Here is a 27,190-nt window from a genome sequence, read left to right on the forward strand (position 1 = left end):
CAAGTAAAAAGTATGTATAATACCCCAAAATTTTGCGTAAAAAGAGACAATATAGAAGGGGCTTGTCTAATTTTTCCGATGTATATGTACTGTAAATAGTGTAGATTAATTTGATTGCTAAAATGAAAATGGATATTGGAGCGGAATGCATGGGACGACCATCATCATAGTTTTGTTGTGACGTGATGCCGTCAATGACAACGTCTTGTAGTCACCTTGGAAACACAGGCCACGACGGCATGAACATTGCCGCTTGGAATGGCAAGTAGGTTTTTCAATATTTTTAGAAGGGGCTCACGCCAGTATGTCGCATCGCAACAAACTTTAGTTGCCTGTCAAAAACGATTTTTCTATGGAGTTCAGGAAATCAACTTAAGCCAGCAAAATCTCAAAAAAATCTACGAAACCATTGGCAATTTAATTCGAATCAACCAAGTGAAATTACAACTTGCCGAGGAACTTATAGATAAAATGTATGAGCAAATGTCTTCTTTGGCTTGCGTTGCGGGAAAGCTAAGAGACCAAATAGAAAAGGACGAGAAACGCATTGAAGAGAGAAAGAAAATTGTATTTGATATCCATTCAGAAATAATCAATTTACGGAGTAATTTGGATAGAACTAAGGATGAATATGGATTCAGCGAGTGGGTAGAGAAGAACAAAGAGGGTTCAACGTTTCTAAAAGAGTACAAATCTGAGCGAGAGGTAGTCGAAATGGAAGTTTATAAAGCCCTTAAAAGAATGCAGAGGTTATCCGAAGCTCATGATGAAACCGACCATGAACTTGATAGACTGCAAGATATTAGAGATAAATATATTGAAACTAATGAAGAAGATATGAAGATGTTGGCTGAAAAACTGGTGGATGTCCGTATAAAACGAAAACTATTTGCAATTCAGCCATTAGAAAATATTAAAGAAGTCATCACAACGTTTTCGTGTGTTCCAATACAACTGGAGGAAAATAGACAAGAATTGCTAAAAATAAGAACAGCAAAGTCGACACAAAAGCGGCTAATTGATTCTCAGAAGGAAGAGTATGAAAGTCTAACCCTGAGAAATGAGGAACTTATGTTTAAAGTCATGAACGATAAGGAAGAACTTGAAAAAATACAGAAAGAAAAGATCCGTGCCAAACGACCCGACGTACAGGCCGTGCAGTTCGCGGATAGAATGGTATTCAACACTGGAATAAAATGCGAATAGATCTTGATTAATCATACACTGTTTGTTCTTGTTTGTTTGTTTTTTATTTATTCAGAAATGAAAACCTGCCTGGATTTTTTTAAAGATAAATACAAGTCGTTAGTTAATAAAATTACAAAAAAAAATCGTGGTTTTTATCTCTCTATTGTTTTTGCTAACTCCTTTTAACACATCTGCTATTTACTCATTGTTACTTTTCTGTAATTTTCATTTAAAATGTCTCTATAGTATTTGTGGTATTAAGTGGGGGGGGGGGGCAAATATTTGATTTTCTTGGGGGGGGGGCTATATGTTTTATGGAAAAAAGTTTTTACTCGCAGCCTTTGATAATTTTAGCCGTATAAGAAAAAAATTGTTTTTCGCAAAAGGCGAAAGAAAAAGGATTGCCTCAGAAAAAGTACACTTAAAATGCTTATGGGTGCTTTTCCAAAAAAGGTCAATTTTAGACGGCAACATGTAAAACAATAAATTAATTCTTATTTACATCAGTGGGTTTTTTTTGTGTTACACATTTGACAGAAAGAAATAACGTGGGATGTTCGACATTTACGTGATATAAAGATTTAAAAGTAACAAAATTGAACAAAATTGGTTGTCCCACATGTTATGTTTGTTGTTTTATTTGAAAAATAAACAATTTATTGACAATATGGACACTAAAAATAGCTTAGGTTATAGAAAGTCAACATAAAGGTTAGTTCAACAAAGAAAAATGGAGAAACCTGGTCTCAGAAAGTTAATTTTGTCAGAATACATGTCCCTATTGAAGTTGCTGAAAGGTAGACTCTACAGGATTATCTTTCTTGGACAAGACCTCATACAACCATATGCATATGGTAGCAGACATAATTTCATAAACGTAAAAGTTGAAGACGCAGTTTACTCAAAAACTACACGAAGAATGCGTCTAACCAGTACAGGTTGAATTGGCTGAACCCGTACTTTGTTGATATGTCAAAACTGTTACGGTAACCACAGATCAGTCTTTCCAAAACGCCGGTGTTCAGGTTTAAACTATCTACATACATGGCATATTTACACAATTGTTTTCAAACATGTCAGATGCTAGAGGTTAGGATGGCACCAAGTCAGAAAATAGCTTGCCAGACAACCTCTAGCATTGCTGGAGTACAGGATGGACAAGATCCAGATTCATGACGACAAAGATGTACATATTATTTAATTTGTGGTTGTTCTCTTTTTTTTACAATTTGCTTGTTCTCTTTAGAAAAATGTTTCCTCTAAACAATAAAGGTGTTTTCATCATTCAGTAGCAATGTTTATTTTCCAGGAATTCCAGAAATCAATATCGACCTTTTTTTTTAAAATGACCGATAAATACATTGTATATAAATTTTCCTTCAGTTTCGAGAATAATATAATATTTCTACGCTCGAAATAATCAAAATTAAGGTTTTTAACTTGCAAGCTTCAGCGAGTGGGTTAAATCTAAAAATTTAAATATCAAGAGTGTGGAAATCTTGCAATCCCCGAAAGCATTGGATGAGAATCTATTCCTCTCGTGAAATCTGTAAAAAAAAATTCGGAAATGTAAAATGGCGGGAAAACTCACGCAGAAATTTTATTACCGCCCGGTAGATCAAAATCTCGTGCATTTTTAATCACTTGCTTAGAATTGGAGACAAAAATTATACAGTTCCTCCACACAAAAAAAAAACGATGTAAAAACGTGTTTTTGTTTGTTTGTTTGTATTTCCTTCTGCACGGCAGTCAAAGTCAATTGAAAATAACCTCAACGTTTTTACTTGCACCTGTTAACAGCAAAAATATTAAATATCTATATTTCTTCAAAGGGAATATCTATTCAACAAAGTACTATACTCACCTTTCAATCAATACATCTTAAAAACAATTTTGTGACTAAATTCAAAGTTCTAAGCACAGAATTATAGCATTCTAGTTAATACATGTTGAATTCGGGACCAGACTGGTTTATTCTTGCTGTAAATTATATTCGTCATATCTGCTAATAGTTCTCCCTCTAGGTATAGTTAATGCATTAGAATTTAAGTATCGAAGCATCACATTTATACAACAAATAATTCAAACATGTGTGCGATTCCATATTGTTAGAAGTATAAAGACAAAAAGCAAAAAAAGACGCCCATTTTCCCCTTTTTGTTGTTATTGCTGTTGATGAAAACGCCGTTCACCTTAGTGACTATAGTGTCCCCCCTTTTAACCAATCTGAGTATGTTCCCAACAACACGGGCGGATTCATGGGGAGCGGACCCGGCGTACACACCCTTAAATAATGAATAATGCTTTGCATGAAATCTTGATTTTTCATAAGTTCTACCTCCCAAACTTACACCCAAAAGGATACACTATGCTAATCCAGCCTCTATCGAAGAGTTAGTTTTTATTGCCATCACTTGGCGTCCGTCGTCGTCGTCGTTAACAATTTTTCAAAACTCTTCTCCTCTGAAACCACTTGACCAATTGAAACCAAACTTGGTATGAATGTTCCTTGGGGTATCATGCCTAGAACAGATGTGGAGATTTTTGATCCGTCGAAAAACATGGCCGCCGTTACTAAAAATAGAACATAGGGGTCAGAAAATAGTTTTTCGCGTATATCTCCAAAACGGTTAGGTTTAGCCCATTTTGAAAGGGGTAAAAGTATTCAGCATGATGAGATCTATCTGCGGTCAAATTTTCATTTAATTTATTAAGCCATGTTGGAGTTTTTAATGTTATTTCTTTCAAAAATCTTCTCCTTTGACATGATTTTACCAATTGAAACAAAACTCGGTATAAGAGTTCCTTGGGGTATCCTGCATAGAACTGAAGTGGGGTTTTTGATCCCTCGAAAAACATGGCCACTGTTACTAAAATAGAACACAGGGGGTCAGACAGTAGTTTTTCGCATATATCTCCAAAACGGTTAGGTTTAGCCAAATTCTTTCAATAGCTGAAATGATCTTTATTTTTAGGACTACAAAAGTCTTCAGGCATAATATTTGTCAGACGCCTTCTTATAAGAGTTATTGCTCTTGACAGGGGAAAATGACATGTTTTTTTAACAATTTTCAGCCAATGTCTTGAAAACTGATAGATTTAGACTTTCATTTACTAAAATGATCCTTATGACAAGTCCTATCAAAGTTTTCTCGAGTCAAAATTGTTGGACAACTTCTTGTTTAATTTATTGTCCTTGAAAGGCAAAAATTCAACCAGGTGAGGGATTCAGGCTCCTGGGAGCCTTTTGTTTTTTTTCAGTATAGCTTCAATAAGTTCGATTTTCAGCTGAAAATTCAAATAAGATCGACGAGAGTCATTTCCGCAAATGCGGCTAGCTTGACAAGGCCATGAAATTAATCACAGGTCTATAATAAAAAGTGATTTTTTATTTTTTAATGATCGAAATATTGGAATTCCAAATTTAACTTTGTCCATCACAGAGAGTTCGTAGATGTGGGCAGTATTGTCTAAAATCCCAACAGCAATGCACACACAATATTTTACAAAGGCCTTACTTTGACGGATCGACTACTCGACTTAACGTATGACGTAGGAAAACATTAAATGGAATGCCCCACAGTATTTGAACTGCTACTTTGATTGATATAACTGTCTTTTTTTTCGAGGCACGCGAACCATTTTTTAGGTGGGTGCTGAATTTTGCTGACTTCAAATGCTGGCTAAATTTGTTTTGGGACACAATCACAACATAAACAGATTTTTCTCCTCCACCTACACTTTGTGTGATGCACCAAGCTATCTATATAGCTAACGCCAAAGCGCTATACTAAAATTATAAAGAATTGCACACCATGGTTGTTAGCTCCCCTAGTTAAACTTTCATCAGCATTGTTTTCTGTGAAGATCACCAATTTCCAGACAGATTTAATACCTGAAAGAATGACAAGTAAATATGTGGTGATTAAGGTGCAGTTGTTTTCGGAGTACAATACTATTCACTGTACTTTTTCTTGTTTTATGGTATTGAAGTACATGTATTTTCAAGGTGACAATGTTCGATGTCACACACGTTTTATGCATAACATGTCAACTTTTATAGATTTTTTTAGATGAAGATATCAGTGAAGGTACAGAAAGCTGCCAATGACTGACCTATTTTGGGGTTGTACCAGGGATTTCCATTTACAATCAACCAAAACTTTTAATTATAGGTACTCGTATGGATTGTACCTTGAATTGAACTATGGATATCTTCAGTGTAGCATTGTTTTTTGTTCGTGTAATTTTGAAAATCGATCACGTGAATGGCCCCCCACTAAATAGGGGCGGATCCCAAAAAATGTAAAATTAACTGAAAGCTCTTGGATTCTCCACAACAATTGGTGTTATATGCGTCAAAGAAAACAGGCCATCAATATATAAAACAATCATTTCATCATTTCATTAAATATTTTAATACAAAAATCTCGAGACATTAACAATAAAAAACAACAGGATTTAAACATGCATAAAAAAATGAAGAAATAATGAGTTTAATGTCCACATAATAAAACTGGATATTATGAAGGACTTAATTAAGATTCTCTAAATTTGCTATGTATAAGCAGTGTTCTTATAATAATGGTAAGGAGGGTCAGGTGTGATGTACATGTATCACAGTTCTTTACAGTGCATCATTCCACAAAGTGCATTGTCCAATTTTATTAAGAAAAACGTCTTTGATGCACACAACGGTAGCCTCCTTTAATTTCCGTGTTTTTACCAGTTCGACTAACCCTTCAACTACCTGAATGTCATTAATTGCATTAGCAATGTCTAAATTGTGTTCAAATCTGATATGGTGATGAACGGTACACGTAAATCGCACTCGCACCATTTTTCGAACGTCTCCTTTATATGCAGTCATTGATTCCTCGACCTGTGGTCCTTCAACCGACTCAACGACAACTTCTCCTACACTCTGGTTCATCGAGTCGTAAATCATAAAATTGTCTCCCTTGCTAATGGCGCTTATTGAAAATCCAAAACCTTCCGGATTGTTGTCGGTCCAGAAGTAGCATTCGTTGAGGTTCCTCCTGTCACTCTTGAAAGTGAGACGCTTTCCGTAACCCATGCCGATAGATTGGAGCACACGTGGTTCCCCATCGAATACCTTTTGATTGCAATCTAGGGATCTGACCTGGTACTTGAAACCTGGACATATTCTGTCATCTAGGTGAAAACCTGAAAGAATGAGTTTGTGAAAATCAACTGTTCCCTAAAGGTTTTTATCAGTAGTTTCGTTATGTCTTAAACAATAAATAAACATGTGTAAAATGCACAATTAGTCAAAAAAAAGTCAGCGCCATAAAGTGTTAGTAGTACACTTAGCATAATTGCATGTCAACACTAAAAAAATTGAAAACTGTCAATTTTTATTCAATATTCATCCTGCGGTATATAAACGTTTCATAAGTGCTTTCGTGTCTATGTGTGGTTTATATTGCACGTGAATTACTTTTCTGCTAGTGACATTGATATAAAATACTAATGCCTTAGCACATGTTAGAATTTTCAGATACTTATGTATTTATTTTGTGTTGACGTTGGTAATATAATAGTTTGAAATTTTATTTAATGCTATTTACATTGTATCTTAGTGCAAGTGATGTGCTGTCAAGATTGTGTGTTTTAACCGTTTCAGAAATAATATCGGTGTAGGGTGAACTGAATCTCTCATTGTATGACCCCTCTGGACCCTCTTCCCATTTAACTTTTAACCTTTAACCATTGAACTACACAAGCTGATGTCACTAGATCCCAATCCCAATATTCCTGTCACTGTGATTACTCAAGCCCATTGTCTCCAATCCTGATGACAATGCCCTTCATTGAAAGAACCTTACACACGAAACAACCCAATCCATTTACAGGACCCTCAGTTTACGAATTCCCTTTCTACCCCTCCACACCCCAAAACTCATCAACCACCCATGAAACAATGAACAGACAATAAAGAGATGAAATGAACGAATCAATGAAAATGATGAATCAGCAGATGAAAAAAGAAATGATATAATTTTTCAATTTAATAAATTATAACATTTGCATGAAATTAAAATAAATTAATTCGTGAAGTTTACAATAGTAAAAATATGTTGAACAAGTATAATATTTAATGAAAATTGGAATTTCATATCTTAAAATCCGATCATTTTTCTTAATTTAGCGAAAAAAATGTTTAAAGAAAAAATGAAATTCAGCAATATGATAAAAGAGTCTATGATAAGCGTCAGCTGTCCAAATAGTCTTCATCTCAAAACAGTCGGTCATGTACAATCTGTGTAGTCAAAACCTGTTGAAACAACAGGAAATGGGAAGATTTCATAAACATTAACGATTACTTCCTTGATACTTGTAATAATCTTTCTATTCTTTTATCTTCATTTAAGCGCATATAGTTTAAACCAATGTTGGTTTTTAGATGCGCGTACCAAGTTCCCAAAATGATGACCCATTTCAACTCCCAGCTCAAATTATTTTTTCTCTCCATCCCCCCCCCTCTCAAGAAAAACCCTCGAAGTTTGTTAAATTCTTCAGTCCTTTTTCACACCTCCCCAGTCTGCATTGAAAATTTCTTCAACCTCCCGTAATTCTTCCACTTTTTCCATACCCACGATTGTCCCCTTTTTTTCACACGAACACCTTGAACAGTACAAGTGAGAGCAATTAGACAAATATATTACAATTTTATAAGGACTACCTTACTATACTCAAAACTGAGTATGTTTGTAATAAGGTCATCCAACTTCTGTCCGAACACTTGAGAAAACTGTAAAAGAAAATCTTGTGAAGGAACATGGCAAAATATACACAATATACATACATTTTATCAAAGGGAGATAACAATCAATATTGTGAAATTATTACTTAAAATATCATGAAAAATCAACATTACACTGTAATTAACCAGTCTCCATTATGGGAGTTGTGTCCCATTATGTCTTAATTGTGATTTTCAGAAATCTTGCAATTTCAAGCAACAGAATTTTTTTATACATCCAAAAGATTCAAAATAAAGATGCTAAACAAAATACTAATGTTCTAAATATTGTAAATTTCGGTAATTGGTATCTGTATTAGTATTTGTCTCATGGTGGAAGGAGACAACTCGTGTAAATGAAGACTGTGCAATAACACATCTAGCTATAAAGAAAGATGGGTTCGATTGTTCTTGTCACCGGAAAACAGTTACTTTTGTGTTTGACGAAAATGTTGAGGATCTTAAAATGCTCATCCTAAGTAAAATTTCTAGTTATTGGTGCCATCTAAGAAAACATGAAAACAGAGTCATTTTCACACACAGTTCGCATGATCCATCAATTTTATCTCTATATATTTTTCTATCAAAAATCAATTATTAAATTCATCTCCTTGAAGAGGAGTGGTAATGATGACGCATGTAGCATCCAGACTCAAATCAATAGATGTACCGAGTCATTTAATTATTAACACACGGCGAAAGAATTCCTTCTCTTAAACCGTCAGGCACAATGCCAGATACTGTTCTAGTAATTCTGTATAATTCGGCAGATCTATACTTATCCAAGGTATATAGATGTATAGAAGAAATTACTTATATATACATTTTAGTACTTACCACTCACTTAAAAGCAAATCAAAAGGCAGAGCATATGGAAGAAACGTTAAACCGCACACAATGTGCCCAAATATTGAAGCCAAAAATACTATACAAATAAAAACTTTAAGCATATCTTTCTGAAGTTTCACATTAACATAAAAGAGTTGGTGAATTCGAATTCGAAAAAGTCAGTACAACATTTCTCCCATATGTTTTATTACAAGCAAGCATTTTCTTATCTCAGTGGACACCCCATTAACTTGTGAAATTACAGAACAAATATTTAAACGATATTTACCTATAACAGGAAATTCATTCCTTTTGATTCCTTTCACGTTATATTCTATTCCAAGAGGATCGGTTACCACCAAATTAAGGTATTCGTCTTCACGGTTCAGTGATTCAGTGGAAGAGCTCTCCTCCTGTATGGGCTCGCCTGTTTGAAGTTGAATTGGCTTCAGAGGAGTGAAAAGCTCTTGGAGAGATGTCCTTGTCTTCTCTGTTTTTCGGTACCCCTTTTTCTTCTGACAGCTTTCATGATCACCGCCGCATCTGATGTTTTCCAGATCGTCTGCCCTGAGAGTAGCATACAGAGAAAGGCGGCGGATATCATCTACCTCAAAGCATGAGCTATTCAAAAACCCAACAGTTGGGTTGTATTCGACATTTTCATCAACAATTTGGAAAGACATTTCGTAAATAAGTAAATTCAATTTATTTCTTGTAATATGAACGGTTGCTCTGATATTTGTACAATGTAGCATTTGTTGTGGTCGATATGATAATATGCAAGAAAACGGCAATCAATAGACTGTTTTTGACCAATCAAATCATATAACTTTTGTGACAACGGTTATGATTGGTCGACAAGTGCTGATCACGTAGCTATCACGCATGTTTACAAAAAAAACATGAACTGGTATAAACCGGCAAACAATCAAGAGAATGAATGGAAAAATTATATGTTATGTAAGAACCAGTTATCACTGGTCATGTGTATCTTAATCCAGACTTAATCATCTTTTTATTTGAAAAATCGGCGAAAATACCGAACCGCTAAAATCAAGACTAAAACCTACTAAATATAAATACAGTCCCTGTACCAAAGTTATGTAGTTTTTTTTCTCTTTTACTTACATTTTAGCCTCGACTTCCTAAAATATTATTAATTAAATAAAAATAATTTGATCTATCCAAGAGCTTGTTGGTTTTTTGTGAGTTATATAACATTTTGTGTTCATTGAACAAAAACATGCCAAGACAAACTGCTCCAAAATCCAACTTAAGACCCTGCTGAGATAATAGATATATTAATGACCACATCTGTACTTTCACGTTACCAAAGATAATAAGTGCCTGTAGGGGGGGGGGGGGGGCAGACCAGAAATTGGCATAAACTCCTGAAGTCGGACAATAATAAATCCTTGGAGATAATATTAAAACTTAATTAATTGTTTTAGGAAGATATTTAAAAAACCAAAAACAGAAATAAAACAAATATACAGAAACTGTGACTGAAACAAACAAAACAGTTCATGAAGTGCATGCACACACACCGAAACGCACATTCCTGAACTTTTCCCCAGAGCAACAAGACTTGGGATAGATACAATATATTATATACTGAGCTTTCATTTTCCAATGGAGAGTTTCCTCAACTAGATTTTCCACCACCCATATCGCTCTGTTCGATTAAAAGAAAAGAAGTTGGGCTCAAATTCTTCACTAAACTGGATCCCACAGTTCTAAAAATGGACACCTATGAGGTTTTTTTTACTTAACCAGACCCCATGCTGTGGCGACAGCTCTAAAAATATTTTGTGCAAACAGTTCACGTCATTGGTACTGTTTTGATAATAAATTTGACATGAAGGCTGGTATAATGTGCTTTTGAAACGGAATCCATAACAAACGATATTTACAAGAAAGATACAACCACATACTTTCTATTCGGAACCGGCTCGCGATGCACTCGTTTTAAACCGTCTAGACTTTCACGGTGAAATAAAAAATTAATTCAGCATTTCTTCTTCCAAAAATAAATAACACGTTCTAGCTTCATGTTTGTAAACAAATATGCAAAAGCCCTTCATTCATATCCGGTTTATGTCCTAGACACTATTTCAATATGTCAATTGGTGGCCTACTTTCCGAGTTTACAACCCAAACATAGAGTAAAAACTGTGATATTAAAACATTAAAAATGACCCTTTTCAAGCTCTGTAATTATTATTATTATTTTTTTTGGGGGGGGGTGTGAGTGACTTCTTACTACAATGCACAATCAGAAGATTTGTTTAAGCTTAGTACAATGTAATGATAAAGATCTGTTTATTGTGAAGGTAGTCAATGATGCGATTCTCTGTAATTATTAGAGGAAGAAATAGATAAGATTTTCTAGATAGACGATTTTCGCTATCTTTTTTAAATATTATCTTTTGGATGAATATTAAAGGCTTAGATCACTTAATTGTTTATGGTGTGATGTGTGTTGCACAAAAATGCTCGGACTTCACTCCAAATTGATATATGTATTTTACGTTTTTGCGGCTGAATTATTGTTTATTGTTTTTAATAACTATTTCATTTGAAGTTATTGTATGTAAACTGTTCTGCTCACTCGTTAATTGGCGCCTTACATTGACCATATTCTTATTCGTACGGTATGCTGAATGTTAGTCAAAATATGTAGGATTTGTTTCATTTATCATTGTTACAGAAGGCTCTTGTAAAAAACGTCATTACAATTTAAAAAGCCAGTATTTAGGCCTGTGGACCACCAGTTGCACTAGTGCTGTCAAGCTAAAAAATGTTCGTGAACAAATCGGTAACCGGATTAAGTTCATAGCTACATGTATATAGCACACGCGAGATATGTTATATGTTAAGGATGTTCGGTGCTCTTTTTATCAATTTAGATCGAAGATTAGAATTGAAATAGCACTCACCAGAGCCTTTAGATGTGTAAAGCCTGATGGTATCTGCAATTATCTTACTCTATCGCAGTAAAATAGCCCCATTGGCATACCCCATTTAGATTCAAATACAAATAGTTCGGTCCGTTTTATTGGTACAAAGTATTTGTAATATATCAAATTTAATTCTAGGTTATTTACGCCAATAAACAAACCCAATAAACAACATTTTTTGTTAACTAAATATGCTGATAAGCTAGGACTGTACATTTGCATTAACAACGATCCAATAAAAAGTAGTTGACCTTTAACCTTTTATCGGTACATGTTTATTTCTAAGCAAGCAGTCGTTCACTGTCTATATATTCAAGTTGTCTATTTATGTTAGACGCATAATAAACTATTTACTGTTTAGCTAGAAATGAAAAAAAAAACATGTGAGGCTATAAATATTCATCGACAATAGAAATGAAATATAGAGGAATGCTGAAGCTGTCATGCAGGCCCTGGCGGATCCAAATATTTACAAAAAAGGGGGAAATGGATCCGACCAAGAAATTCAAATAAAGCAAGGGGTTCCATGCTATCATTTGCCAATTATTTTTGGGCCAAATATTGTGCAAAAGGGTAGCATAACCCCCGAAAATATCCCGATGAATCACTCACTGTAACTCGTATTTTATTATGGTTGTCGTCCCGTGACATGGGAAGCCCAGAGATGACAATTAAAAATTAAACTTTGCTAAGACGATAGCATAGGTGTTTCAATAATACATTTCTCGGGATGGTGTCAGTCTGTTGCCTGGTTATATTGCTCTTTGTAATTATCATTCTATTGGGCTATTTTGACCATGTGTGAAGATAATAGAGCTGCAGGTGCTACAGGGCCTGAAAAGTGCATGGTTAGAATCTGCATCAGGCATAACTGTTGAAATTATATTCTAAGAGTTTTGAGTTTATATTTATGTACGTGTGTCTGGAACTAGGTGCCTAAGAATCTACGCACTTTAAATGACACATAGGTGTCTATGCGATAACTTGTAGCACTTGAACTATAAAGCTTATCAACTGCGAAATGTAGCTAGTTGAGAGGGACATGTACATGTATCTAATGAGATGGTTTATTTCAATGATTGCGGCTGCCTAAGGTTGAATGTCTGACAGACATTTTCGACTTGGAGGTCGATAAATTGATTTTGTGATTTGAACATTTAGAAACTTGGAAAGACCACAAGAAGTTTGTTGTTCACCGATTGTAGCTCTAGTTTGAATGATTTGACAAACAGACCTTGAATTCCCTTAATTGAATTTCGACTTGAAGAGTTAGAAACTTTAAAAGGCAAACTAGTGGTTTGTTTTTCAATTGTGTAGAATGTCAGAGAGTTCTGTGTTCATTCATGTAAACTGACATAATATCTTGCATAATTGAACTACAAAACTACTACTTGGCCTTTTCAAGTTTCTAAATCTTCACGTCGAAATTCAATTAAGGGAACTCAAGGTCTCAACTGTCTGTCAAATCATTCAAACTAGAGCCACAATTGGTGAAATAAGTCCTGTCCTTGTTATATCTCACCTAGTTGAAGTCAATTGCCAGCTATATATCGTATATTTAGATTAAAATATAACTTTTGTATATGCATTATAAGTGTTTGTTTCAACCCTATTTCGTCTACCCTATATCGCATATCCTATATCGACACCCTGGACCTATATCATATACCTTATATTGCACCCATTCACAGACAATACATGAAGTATGATTAAAATATATATTATATAATAAACACATGTTAAATCTGTATCACTCGATGTATTAACCCTCGATCTTTAGGTTACAGACCACCAATTCAACCAATGAACATTTGGAACGTACGCAAAAATAGTCCTACGCAGAAATTACCCCTGTTCCTCATAGTGCTGTGAATAAAGTTCTCATCTTATTTTAAAAATTTTAAACAGTTTCTGAAAGGAAAAACATTTCTGTACATTTTATAGGTGCATTTTGCTTCTTGTGATGTGAAGCCTAATCTCCATAATGATTTCTAAATATACCCCTGTCTTGTGAAAACACTGGGATTTCCCATGCTATTTATAGACACTTCACTTCTGGTGACCAGTACTGCACTGCAAGTCTGCTAACCCCACATGCCGTTCTGAGGATTGTGAGCTGACATATGTAGAATCATGCTGATATATAGTCCTCTGCAGGTTAAAGTTAAGGTAAAGTCCAGAGAAGCCACTGAATATTGTGAAATTTGCATAGAAGCCTATGGAAAGTGGAATTAGTGGTTTCTAGCCTATATCACCTGTGGGTCGATGGCCCTTGTGGTGATATAGGAGTATTGGGTTGATCCAGCGTGTGATACAGATTTTGACATGTAATATTCAGTATATATAACTCAAGTAGTATAAACTGTCTCATAAACACTTATATCAATTGTTACAAATATCAATCACACCAAACCGCAGATTGATACCGTTCCTGGGGAAATTGCTTTTTTTTTTTCAAAATAACTATGCCACAGTCTAAGCAAAAGTTATATGTTCATTTCAATTGAGTTATCACTCATGATATATTCTATCATGTGGAAATCACACTACAGTTATGGCATTTTTTATTTGAAATTATACCTCTTACTTTGACTTTACATATTTTTGTGTGTTTCCGGTCACATGTGGAATAAAAGATAAGACTGTTGAGTTATTTCGCCATGCTGAGGACATATATTAGACCTTAATAAAGTTTTTGATATGAATAAATCTAGAAGTTAAAAATATATTTATGATGCATTTTTGGCCCGGTCAATGACTATAGATATGACAAGTATTAATCAACAGTCTCTGTGAGATGACTCTTGATGTAATCATGAGGGCCGTTTTAATGCAAACCTATAAAAATTCAGCCGTTTTAAAACTATAGTGGTTATTTTAGTAAAAAAAAATAATAAGGCTGATTTTATGTTTTGATTTTTAAAATCTTCAGGTCTTGAAAATCTTGCCAAACACACTTGGTAAACTTTTAATGAACCCATATACTACTCAAGAAAGATTTTTTTTCTCCGTTATTCATTTATGCAACCATTATTAACCAGTAATGTAAATATTCATACAATTGTACATTCAGTTCCAAAGGAAGAGCTTTTCTATTCTAAATAAACCAAAACAAAACAAAAACAAAACGCGCTCACACAAAAACTGAACATTCTAGAAGTCTTTACGATTATACACCTAAAACTGTTATTATATCTGCACGACTTCTCAATAAAGATGTCATAGACCCTTTTGTTGTAAGTTGGTGAGTATGCTCAATGTACACTTCCGCGAGATAGGGCTTGGGTAGAACAAAAGAAGTTTCCTCGCGGAAGTGTATATTGATCATGCTCTACGCATGCTCATCGACTAACCTACCTTTAGCACATAAGGGTCTATTGATTTTTTTTTCCATATTAGTTCCGTTTAATGTGTATGATAAAGCCGAAGTACCTCCATCATGGACTCAGTGGAATTCAGAGGTTGGATATAGCTTTATTCAGGGACTGTATTGTATTTACTATTTGAAATGTAATAGTCCATTTTGGGGGGGGGACAAGTTGCAAAATCAGTGTAAAAATTACATGATCAAATGATTTTACAAAATAAAAAAACCAACTGAATCTGTGAATTAATTGGATGTTTATATACACAACACAAATGGATGGGATTTATTGGGATGCAAAGGGGGGGGCTATGTATATTCCATTCCAAACAAACATACAAATCTCACTTCAATACCAAGCTTTAACTGGAAGAACAAAACCACTTGGTGAAATAAATACAAAGAATTAACATTCCAAATATTTGAACGACGCGAAAAATAGGTTTGGTTGGTGTACTGTGAAGACGAATTCACTATTGTAAGAAAAATTGTAACCTTATGGATCATGCACTTACATGATAACAGATCAAATATCAAATTGAAAGTCACCAAGTAGTTAATTGCATATAATGTGTAAAACTAATTGCGGGGTCACTGTGCTTAAAATTGCAATCATATTGTTTTAAAACAACAATATAGCATATTTAATATTACCTGTTTGTTTTAATATTTGTTTTGTAATCTGCTCAGTTATGGGTGTCAAATTGACAATAAAATATTCCATTCCAAAATAACATCTTTGAATATATGAAAATATTGACAGTCACCATTTAGAAACATTGGTCATATACACGTATCTATGTATAAATAAAATCCGTATTCATGTAAAGTTGCATAAAATCTATATTTATAACTAGTATCTGTTAAAACGGCGTATATTGCCTATATTTAACCCACTCGGGGTGTAATAATGAAGTACCTGACGAAAAGTAAAGAAAAAAGGTCAGTCGGAACACCACAGCCTTCCTAGTTACACAAAAAGAAAAAACCTCGGAGGATGGATCTGTCGGGAATTAGACCGATCCGATCATAAAATTATAATTAAACTGGTTGATTTTTTTACCATTACTTTTTTTCTTAGCTCCACGCTTCGTGCCGAAATTCTTAGACGAGTTATTTCTAGTGCTATCCAACCCAAATATTTAGCGACACCTGGTGCCTGGGTAGAACTACTTTGATTCACGTTAGACTACAATTCCGGCAATTTTCCAGGAAGAAATTATCCTTTCTGCATCCGAGGTTATTTTTAGTGTAGCGGAAATGGCCGAGTAGTTCCGATTGGTAAAAAGGTCCGTTCAAGAAATTATATGACTAAATACCCCAAAAAATCTTCCACACCTTTTGTAATGTGTTTCTCTCCCCTATACTATAATTCCCCTGATGAAAACAACGCGTAAACCAAACAACGTGGGCGTTCCTCTAGCGTTCTACCTAATTTGTAAATAACTTCTATAATATAAGTAACAAGTAAGTTAGCTATTAGATTTTGTTACTGGTGTTTTCTATCGAATACGCAATTACGATTGTCAAGTTAACGAATTACTAGAGCTATAGGCATCTGCTCAAGCCAAGGAATTACGAAATTTTGGAAGATGATAAATACATTGCACGTGTAACATTTTTTTACCAGTATTGTGCGCAGTATTACGGTTGCCAAGTACAGGAGATCAGAATATTTAATAGCAGGGGCGTAGCTAGGCCTGTTTTAGTTGTACGCAAAATTACGGTGAGTGGTCTTGTGGGGGGGGGGGGGGGGTGGTGGTCGCTCAAGGCCCCCAGTGAGTCCGGCAAGGCAAAGCCCTGAGGGAAACTCATGAATTTTAACGATTTTGGAGCCAGTTTTTCAGAGCCTATACTACGTTCATGGTATGCATATGTGATAAATAACCTTTATTTCATCTTTAAAATGTGTGTTTTTATTTTTGTTACTTTTTCCGAAAGTACGTAACTGTGTATTTGCGTATACGCCCCTGAATAGCTGGGTCATAAAACTATTGTTAAGAATACTTCTTATTATGGCTATGAAGTCATGCATGTAGTCTGCATTGTACAGTGTGATGTGTACATACATTAATCCCTTTTGGGATTCAGTGTCCGGAGCTATTTTCTGATTTGGCTGCTTAGTGGACAGCCAAATTAGAAAATAGCTCTGGACGCTGAATCCCAAAAGGGTTTACACATATACCAACAATGTAAATCTAGGCAAAAAAAGTCTTGTTCCCTGCTACAAGCAAGAAAAAATAGGGTAAGTAGGTGTAAAAAATATTTTATTTTTCAAAAACATTTACATAGTACATCTCCAAACCTAAAAATAGCTGAAATGCTTCTCTATTATAGTGATGGAGTGTAAGCTATATGTACATATGTAAATTCTCAGTCAAAACATGATAAGGTCAAAATCTTTCTGTTGGAAGTGACACCAGCAGTTAGGATGTAATTGTTTGAAACTTTTAATGCAGATGCTTATAGGAGATATCAGTGATATAATAACATAACAATGAACTAACAACAAAATTAAGTGTTATTTTAGTAAAAATAATCTGTTCCTCGTAGGCTCAGTCTTATTTTATATTACATGTATCAATTTTTTTTGCAATAGATTCATGTTTCTGTTTCCTAATGGCTCCAATTGCAATCAATGTCTCTAATCTTACGCCTGATGTCCGTAGTTGACTAAGATATAAAGATGATTTTTTCCGGAACAGGAGTGAGTGAGAAAGTCATCTATTATGGTAGATTGTTGGATCCACCCCAAGTCAATTAACAACAATTACTTTCAAAATGGTAGTCACTGCTTAATTGTCAAGTATGCACCATACATAAGAAATAATATTGACTGCTTGACACAGAGTGGCAAAAATTTGATGAATAGGTCAAAGGTTGTATTCCAGTAGATCGATAACCAACGTGAAGACTTAATCCCATGAAATAAATCAGTGGTGTCAATTTCATTATTTATGAAGAGAACCATTAAATAACATTTCATAGAAATATTAAGATTTGAATAAAACATTTATGTTGTTCAGTACTACATATGTATATATGATCATTATTCATACAACTGGTTGTATGACATGTTCATTGTAGAGTCCATTTTTCCATACTTAATCTAATTCAATTTCCTAGAAGAGTTCCATATTTGTTGCAAGTAAATAATAATTTGCAATACTTATATTTACAGAAGTAGAACAACTAAGGCACTGTGTGGTGATGTGTGAGCTTCAACTAAAAGAATTGAAAGATCTGTTAATCTGAAATTATTCTTGTGTGTTCACCATGGCAACAGGTAGATATTCATCCCAAAGTTCCGATAAGGAGGCTCCAAAGTTGACTTCTATTTTGTCAGGAGAAAAGATTGAACTTCCTCATGATGCACGCCATGGGAAGTGTCGCAGTGTCAGTGACTTTGAAAAGCTTAACCGTGTAGGGGAAGGTACTTATGGGATTGTTTATAGAGCTCGTGACAGAAGGACTAATGATATTGTGGCTTTGAAAAAAATGAGAATGGAAAAAGAGAAAAATGGAATTCCAGTAAGTGGTCTAAGGGAGATTAACATTTTGTTAAATCTGCGCCATGACAATATAGTAGAAATGACCGAAGTTGTTGTAGGACGTAGCCTTACCGCCATTTTTCTTGTCATGGAATATTGTGAACAAGATCTAGCATCTTTGCTTGACAATATGTCTACCCCTTTCACTGAAGCTCAAGTTAAATGCATAATGATTCAGGTGCTAAAGGGTTTGCGATATCTCCATGAGAATTTCATTGTTCATAGGGATCTAAAAGTTTCAAATCTGTTAATGACAGACAAAGGTTGTGTGAAAATTGCTGATTTTGGACTGGCTAGGAAGTATCAGTTACCTCTTAAACCAATGACTCCAAGAGTGGTAACATTGTGGTACAGGGCACCAGAATTACTTCTCGGCTCAAAGAGACAAACTACAGCTTTAGACATGTGGTCAGCGGGTTGTATTTTAGGTGAGCTTCTTGCTCACAAACCACTTCTGCCTGGAAGGTCAGAAATCCATCAACTTGAGTTAATTATAGAACTTTTTGGCACGCCAACCGAGGCAATATGGCCCGGTTTTAATGATTTACCAGGAATGGCTGATATTAACTTAAAGAAGCAGCCTTATAATAATGTGCGGCATACATTCCCTTGGTTAACTGATGCTGGTATAAGGTTATTGAATTACTTGTTCATGTACGATCCAAACAAGCGAGCATCTGCTGAGGATGCATTGGATAGTTCATACTTTAAAGAACAACCGTATCCATGTGAACCTGAGTTTATGCCATCTTTTCCACAGCATCGGTTAAAGAGGAGAGATGAATCTGACCACAAGTGATGAGTTCAAAATATGTGTTCAATGTGTTCCTATTATTAGGCCAAGTAAAAAATGTGTGTGGGTCCGGTCACCTCTTTGAATAAAATAGGGTCAGTAGGTCAGAATTTTTTTTTAAGCAACTCCTGAGGTCGGCTTGAAATGTTGCTAAGTCCGGAAAAAGATGAAACCATACGTTTTTTTATTTGGCTTTTATAATTGCAGATTTATTAATCAATGTATATTTCATTTCTAGCCATATGTTCAATTCATTTGTAGATAATTTCATAAACATGTACATGTCCAATGGAATACATATAGTTGTCCTAAATGTACATGAGGTATTGCATGAAAAATCTGAAGAAAAAAAATTGAAATTTGACTTCTCTTTTTTTTTATTCTACAATGTATTTACCTTACAATATACAAAAAAATGTACATATAGATTTACTATGGGGCATAGTTCCTGTTTTCAATGGCTTCATACCAAAGAATGGAATTTTGTTTAAGGAAAAGGTTACATGTACATGTATGTATTAAACTGTTGTAAAAGATATGCTATTATCAATAGAAGTCTGTATATATTTTGAATGCAGGAACGTAGTGGACAAATTACAAGATCTAGTTTTAATTAGATTGGTAGCAACATAACCCTGTTCCAGAAGCCTATTTGTTAGAGTTCTAGCCCGATACAAAAAGTCTGTTTAGTTTCGGCAAGCTCTGGCATAACGTATGAGTTGTGATATGAACACTCCATACACAGGTGCTGAAGGGATGTTGCCACAGATGAAAGGAAAGTTGACATTTCTGAATGTCAATTTATTTTCAGGAGTGAAAGGTCCTGGACTTATCTAAGTTTCAAATCAAAGAACAACTTGAGAAAAACTGAAAGTCCTGAAAAAGGTTTAAATTCGAGGAATTTTAAAGTCCTGGTTCATAAATTTAGGGTCCACTACCTATTTGAACCCCTCATACCTCCCAACTTACACAATTTAAACGTGTATGACATGATTCTGATGTTTTTTAAAAAAAGTTTTTACGCCAACACAAATTTTAAGGTCGAATTTTACCAAAATCATAGCTGCTATGATACATGTAAATGTAGGTAATTAAAGATGTTTTCTGGTCATGTTCGGCCATTTATGTCAGATTTTAGTACTCTTCTGGTATTATGCATTTGACACTATTAATATTGTTTACTTTTCTTTTTTATAATTTTATTAAACACACCACACCTTAAATGTTATTTTGGAAGTTTTTTTATACAATCATTTTTATTTCTTTGGTGTTTTTCCGATGCAGTTGGTATAGTTTTGCTTTTTTACTCTTTGACCTTAAAGACGCTCTTCCATGGAAACACAAGTCACCTGATCAAAATTCTGTTTCCTGATTGGCCAAAAACTGATAACGTAGTGGGGTTCGAAAAAGAAAACTTAAATTGCGTGCCATGAGTTATTTCCTGATGAAAATTGTAAGTAAAAAAAAAGACAAATTTTACTGTGTTGGCTATCTTTTTTTTTTTTAAGAAAGTACTTGTAAATAGATAAAATCTAAAGAAATCCTTTTCCCGCCAAAATTTAAAATGCTTATATTTAATAAAAGAACACCCACTCGTCTATTTTTTCTTATATTGTTCTAGCATGAAAGCTCTTAACATTTCAATACCCTTTGAATTCCTTGTTATTCTGAAATAGACCTGCGAACATTCTTAAGATTGTCTTCTATTCATCTTCAATACTTGAATGGAAAACTGCTGTGTAATATTTTTAGTTCCTTTGAATAGACACAGTATGCAAAGTTTAAAATTTCCATGCATCAGTCTGCACTTTGCAAAACATATTTATACAGATCCTGTACAAATACATGTATGTGCATAGGACATTTTAAAAGTTCTTGAAAATTTCTCATGGCTGCATGATGAAATTTAGTCTCCATTTACTCAGAACCATAACTTTCAATAGTTTTTATTTGGATTTTGATACTAATTTACATGATGCATCCATATCCAACTTCATAAAATGCAGTTTGCAGTGCAATGAACTAGAAAACTATAACCAGGCGGAATGAAGTCTTCTCATTGTCACCACAGGGGCTTGCTCCCACTATCAAATATGCACCCCGACTAGTACATTGATGATGATGATTGGATGTTTTACGGTCTTGACTATCCTTACCAATCTCGCACGACCGCCCCTTACAGGGATTCTGTTAGTAATGCCAGTTAGGTAGTACAATACAATTAGGTCATTCCTGAAACTCTGGTCTCATTTTGTTGAAATAAAGCTGTTTTGAGGCAGTCCACACAGAAATTTCTAGTGTTTTGCAATAAAAAAGTGCATGTTTTTGAAATCCTTGGTGTGTGGAGGTTCAAGTCATTTAAAAGTAATTTAGTGATTATTGTTATAATATCCAGTAGCCATCATAACATACTGAAAAAAATATTACTGAGTTTTAGTACATATCAGGGGTGCCTTTCCAAAACAATCAAATAATATGTTTTATAAAATATCAGGCACTTAGACACTACCACAGAATGAAAGCATGTATGGAGTAAAGGGTAAAAATAACAAGACCCTTTTCGATTCATTCTCTCGCAATTTTAGTTCCAAAAGTTCGTGCGAAATAAGGTATTTTGAAAATCAGCCATCTGGTAAGAGAACACAATTAATTCCAATATAGTTCCAACTTTGGTAGTAGGTACCTTCCACATTTTTTCATATTTTTACTGGAAACTTATTTGCTGAAGTTTTGCCTCTAATTGGTAGAAAATAGGTTAAAATTACATGGGATTTTTTTTTCATTAATCAATTCTGACTTAAAGTTGTGATTTGGTTCAGTGGAAGAAGGTTAAAATTTAGGACTTTTAACTCGGTTCATTTGTCATGTTTACCCCATCTCCGAATTATATGTATTAATTTCAGAAAATGATGGTAAAATTTTCTACAATTTATATATAAAATCCTGTTTGTACATATCTTTAGGCCAGAGAAGTTTTATTCAGTTTGCGCAGGTGGATTTTTTTTAATCTGCTCAAATGTGTATATTGAAATGCACTTCAAAATTAATTGTGGTCTCGTGCCATCTGATGCTGAGGAGAGAACCTAACACGGCAGGGGACTGAAACGTTCTGGATACCATTCTTCATCTAAATTACACCTGTTTACTATTACATATATTACGTCAGTCCATGTATAAATGCTTAACTACATTTAAACAATATATCCACCAAATTTCAACTTTTGATTTTAAGTTTTACAAAATTTGACAGGGTAACTTGGTGTGCGAAACAGTGCGTCTTAATGTAACTATAATGCACCTTTAGTAGTAGAAGGTAGCGGAGCCCAGCCTTCGGGATATCTGACCGAAGAACTCAGTCAGAGTATGTCCTACTAGCGGCTGGGCTGCTGTGTTCACGCTCTGGCCTACTGGCAGACCCCACGTGGGTCCGAGAGCGTTTCCCCACTTTAACTATTTAGGAGTACGTCAACGTGTAGTGTAGTACATTGTATTTATAAACATGAATTTATATACTGTAACAACTCGGGGGCTTATTGATAATGGAAACAAACCAAAGAGTGATGTAATGAATATCATTCTTACTGTCAACATTTTTTCATTCTTTACATTTAGCAGATGAAGCTTTTTGGGGTCTTTTTTCTTTTGTTAATTGTTGACTGAAAAAAAAACTAGTTACTATAATTTTCCTGGCAGCCGGGACTTTTTTCCATTCATTTCGACTAGACACCGCCTCGTGACATCACTAGTACTGCATCGAATAAAATCAGTTGACATTTTTATTGCTGAAACGCATATAACCCTTAGAAACAATTCCTATACACTTTTTTTGCATGTCTGGGATGTTGACAATATTTAAACTGCAAAACAAATAAAATCCCCCCGATTCGCCACTCGTTTTCTACTTTGTGCGGATTAAACAGGTTACACTAGGATATTTCTATTTTAAATGCACCTATTGTAATATAATCACATCAAATGCATTTATTGCCCATTGTAAAATAAATTAATCTCGGATAAAGACTTTTAAGTATCATGAAACACAAGGGTATGGGATTATGATGATTTTAAAATACATTGAATTATTCATAATAAACACCGTGCACAATACCGATTGCGAATAACGACGAGTTCTTATAAACGGCATAAGCATATGTGTCATTTTTGTCGTCCCACACACATCGACTGGCTGTCTGTATACCCTGCTCTTTACATTGTCCAATTATTACATTGCTGAGGATTTTATAGCGTGGGAACCCAAGGTCCTTAACTTTGTTTTTGACCAGAACCGATAGGTCTAAACAGAGTTTGGAACACCTTTCAGGGTCGTAAGCAATGTCGCCTAAATAGTTCTCTAATGTCTTGTAAACTTCCTGTTGCACTTTACACGACGAGAATTCTGTGCCTTTGTCTGGGCTCATTTTGTATGTATTCTCTAGTTTGACCTTTGGCTTATCATCCTGCTTCTCTTCGACTAAATCCGACAGTCCAGCTCTTGTCAGGCGACGATGTCGTAATAATTCGGTCTGCGTTGAGGTCAACTTGGCGAATGAAGATCGCCTTCGGTTCCTATTGTGAAGTGTACTTGGGGTCTTGAGGAATTTGCTATCTTGGGCGTCATCGTGAAAATTCACCGATTCCTTTTTACCATCAGTCTGAAAAGGGATAAGTGAAGTGCATATTCTACTGCGTGCATGCGTCACAAATGAATTTGACATACTGCGGTATACTTTTCATTTAAGAGAGTTTTCAACTTTTAAAAATAACATGCATGTATATCACGTGATGTTTATCTGGAATGATATGGGGTATGCTATCGACAGCTTTGTTTTAGCCACTTTTATACTGGGGAATGTAATCAGATGCCTTGTTTAAGTCAGGGTAATGAATAATTAACTACCGAGACTATCATACATTAACAGTGCTGTCCAATTAATCCGGTTTTGAAAAACGCTTTGTCATTAGTATTTTTGTAGTAAAAAATTACGTGAGAGTTGCTTTATTCTATGGCACAAGGAGTGTCGTTACAAAAAAGGTGAAACACAAAACACACTCACTGGCACCATATACTAGATAATGGGGGTGAATGAATTTGTTTGTGTCTATATGCATGTTCATGGAACAAGTACAGAAGACACACAGTGCTGGACAACAGATCGGCCGTAATGGATGATACATCTGATTAACACAATTTGGTAAAATAGAATCGTCTATTGGAGGAAGTAATGGGGGCCCTAGGCTTAACATACCCTCTTTTTGGAAAATTTTGTGATTTTCGTGCAAAATTTGGACAAAACTGAACACATTATAACCTGAACTCCCTTTTAAAATATCATAATCCGTTCATATTTCCACGAGTCCACTCTTTCGTGTAATTACGACGTTTAAGATTTAGTTTGAATTTAGATTATCTGAAAAACCGTTTACATCCCGGTGGGCAGTTGTTTGAATTAGATTGCCTGAAACACATTTTACATCCCGGTGGGGTTGTTGTCTCTTACATATTGACCATATCCATTTTCCTTATATTTAGCACATGGGAATTTTAACCTGAAATGGACATGTTATTCAGAGATATAATTTTACGCTTTAATTATCTTAACATGTTCCGTTGACGTGACTAGTCTACAGTAATCTGTTTTCGTCAATGTTTTATTTTGTAAACCGACGCAAAAGTGGACAACATATCGTGCAACGCTTAAGGAACCAATTACACCGGACATTTCTCTGGCGAAATATATACAATGTACCAAATATTTTTTGAGAACTTCTAAAACTTATATACTATTAACTTCGGCGTGAAACTCATCCTAGTTTACCTCCTCTTCGATATTTAATGTCAGTGGTCCTTTTCTCTAAAAGTCGTAAGTTATGACGTCATAGTAAATAAAAGTATTGCGACGTCATAACGTACGACTACTAATTTTACTCTTACGATTTTTTTGTGAAAAGGGCCACTGGAACCTGGGTTCGCGTATCTAATAAACTTACCGAATCTGACATAGTTTCTGGGCGTTCAGACCTTCTGTGTTAACGGGATCTAAACTCAAAGAGTAGAAAAATAAAACATTACATAAAATGTATGCGTGTATAACTGTTGCTCACAAAATATACAAATTTGAAGGTCATTTTACAACCACATAGATATTTAGTGACAGTGAAGTATTATCATTTGCGAATCTAGGGTGTTGCGACTGTTTGACCATCCCATTTTATTTGGAAATTTGGTTGAGTTTTGGGGCAAAACTAATTTAAGCCTGGAGTTTTAACCCCATCTGTTCCCAAAATCTCTAGATTCTGGTGTGGTGTTAGAAACCTTAAAACTTCATGTAAATGAAGACTTTGATAAAAGTTTAGTGAATGATAAATTACAATTATCATTCCATGTGTTTTGATCAGGATACCGGTATACCGACTCTCAGCTAATGACAAGTGAGAGTTGCTTTGTTTTGCTTCGGTAGGATCAGCCATATTTCAAACAAATGAAAAACGTCAATTCATCATAAAAGATAGAAAATAAAGCAAATTCTCACCTAACTTGATGCCGTTCCTTCCAAGTTAACTACCAATTTATATTTTAAAAATGAATCAAAAACTTACCGCGGTGCTGACCTCTGATCTAACAATAAAAACCGCATTAATCTTTTAAATATATTATCCACATCATAAAACATACATTAACCAAATAAACAAGCATAGAGAACACAGTTTCTTTAAGCAGCTTATTCACGATGAGACGTACTTAGTTTAAAAGGGTAATTAAAATTCAAATTATTTATTTATTATAGAGTTTGGGTATTGTCGCGTTAAATATTTATTTTGATTTGTGTTTATCGCGAAGGACATATACCATGTTACATGTAATAAATTGAAAATAGCGCATTGAATTATCATTGATAAATACATGTGTACTATGAAGTGCACAGTAGTCTTGTAGTCGCGGATCTTTAGGTCTTAATAGCCACTGTCCTTGTGGCAGTGCGTCTTTTCATGTGAATAGCCAAAGCATTTCTTCCGCCTTTCCAAATCAACCATCTTTAAATTTACTTCTACAAAACTTGGCTGGAAAATATTTGTTTAGACTGAGGTATTTTTATGATCCTTATTACCTTTTAATGCTGTTAATCAAGGTCTTTGAAAAAAATAACCTGCGTTACATGCATATTTAAATGATAAGTTTTAATATAATGTTAACAACTGGGGACTCAGTGATTAACCTTTCCATATACGGCCTTTGCAGTTTACTATAAAAATGGACCGACACACACTCAAACTGAATTGGAATTAGATAATGACTCTATGAATTTTCTTTATTGTCTCTTCAAAGGGATATGTATGGCCGTTTCTGATTTCTATACCAATCGATAATCCTCGGCTAATCCCGGCAATGCCCGTAATACCGAGATCGGCCGATAAGTTGCAATTGATTTCTATACACATATGAAAGAATACACAAAAGTAACAAATATTATCGCTATATGTTATATAAACTTGATTTAACTTTTTTATTTGGTGTAGTTCTTTTTGATTAATTGCATGTTGGTTGGTTAGGATTTTATGCTGATTTCCAGAGGAGTATTAGAGAAACTATTCAAGATCAATGGAAGACAAATCTCTTCTAAGTATTTCGTATGATCTTTTAATTCTCAAAAAGTTAAAAAAGTAGTAGAAATAACAAAGATTAAAACTAGAGGAATTCTTTATCAAAACAACACTGAATAAGGCAATATCTTATTGTGTGTT

General features: G+C 34.6%; 3 protein-coding genes across 8 annotated transcripts; 1 reads left to right on the top strand and 2 right to left on the bottom strand.

Annotated features, from left to right (window-relative positions):
• Positions 1 to 5,582: 5,582 nt before the first annotated feature.
• Positions 5,583 to 9,546, bottom strand: LOC148613811 (uncharacterized). The gene is made up of 2 exons (XM_088587444.1): positions 9,072 to 9,546; positions 5,583 to 6,375 (listed from the first exon to the last, which is right to left on the bottom strand). Exons 1-2 carry the CDS (start codon positions 9,535 to 9,537, stop codon positions 5,816 to 5,818), a joined length of 1,026 nt encoding a protein of 341 aa, XP_088443570.1. The 5' UTR covers positions 9,538 to 9,546; the 3' UTR covers positions 5,583 to 5,815.
• Positions 9,547 to 16,481: 6,935 nt separating this feature from the next.
• Positions 16,482 to 19,986, top strand: LOC148613812 (cyclin-dependent kinase 10-like). Of its 4 annotated transcripts, none has more exons than XM_088587445.1 (2): positions 16,482 to 16,573; positions 18,288 to 19,986. In XM_088587445.1, exon 2 carries the CDS (start codon positions 18,383 to 18,385, stop codon positions 19,454 to 19,456), a length of 1,074 nt encoding a protein of 357 aa, XP_088443571.1. In that variant the 5' UTR covers positions 16,482 to 16,573; positions 18,288 to 18,382; the 3' UTR covers positions 19,457 to 19,986. The 4 variants fall into 4 exon arrangements, with proteins under 4 accessions (XP_088443571.1, XP_088443574.1, XP_088443572.1 ...); XM_088587448.1 differs by having other exon boundaries at positions 16,523 to 16,544; XM_088587446.1 differs by lacking the exon at positions 16,482 to 16,573 and adding an exon at positions 16,584 to 16,832.
• A 3,203-nt stretch (positions 19,987 to 23,189) lies between these two features.
• Positions 23,190 to 26,123, bottom strand: LOC148613813 (dynein light chain Tctex-type 5-B-like). 3 transcript variants are annotated; one of them, XM_088587450.1, is made up of 3 exons: positions 26,048 to 26,123; positions 25,439 to 25,487; positions 23,190 to 24,102 (listed from the first exon to the last, which is right to left on the bottom strand). In XM_088587450.1, the coding sequence occupies exons 2-3, from the start codon at positions 25,448 to 25,450 to the stop codon at positions 23,530 to 23,532; spliced, it is 585 nt and encodes a 194-aa protein (XP_088443576.1). In that variant the 5' UTR covers positions 25,451 to 25,487; positions 26,048 to 26,123; the 3' UTR covers positions 23,190 to 23,529. The 3 variants fall into 3 exon arrangements, with proteins under 3 accessions (XP_088443576.1, XP_088443575.1, XP_088443578.1); XM_088587449.1 differs by lacking the exon at positions 26,048 to 26,123 and adding an exon at positions 25,981 to 26,010; XM_088587452.1 differs by lacking the exon at positions 26,048 to 26,123 and having other exon boundaries at positions 25,439 to 25,540.
• Positions 26,124 to 27,190: the final 1,067 nt, after the last annotated feature.

This window comes from Perna viridis, chromosome 6 (assembly GCF_037379345.1).
Source record: "Perna viridis isolate PV_CMFRI_1.1 ecotype Kerala chromosome 6, ASM3737934v1, whole genome shotgun sequence".
Taxonomy (NCBI): Eukaryota; Metazoa; Mollusca; class Bivalvia; order Mytilida; family Mytilidae; genus Perna; species Perna viridis.

Bases quoted from the DNA above. Each gene is read 5' to 3' on its own strand.
- LOC148613811 (XM_088587444.1), bottom strand. From the start codon at position 9,537: ATGCTACATTGTACAAATATCAGAGCAACCGTTCATATTACAAGAAAT. The intron at 6,376-9,071 runs GTAAATATCGTT...TCATTCTTTCAG, and splicing joins GAATGAATTTCCTGTTATAG to GTTTTCACCTAGATGACAGA.
- LOC148613812 (XM_088587445.1), top strand. From the start codon at position 18,383: ATGGCAACAGGTAGATATTCATCCCAAAGTTCCGATAAGGAGGCTCCA.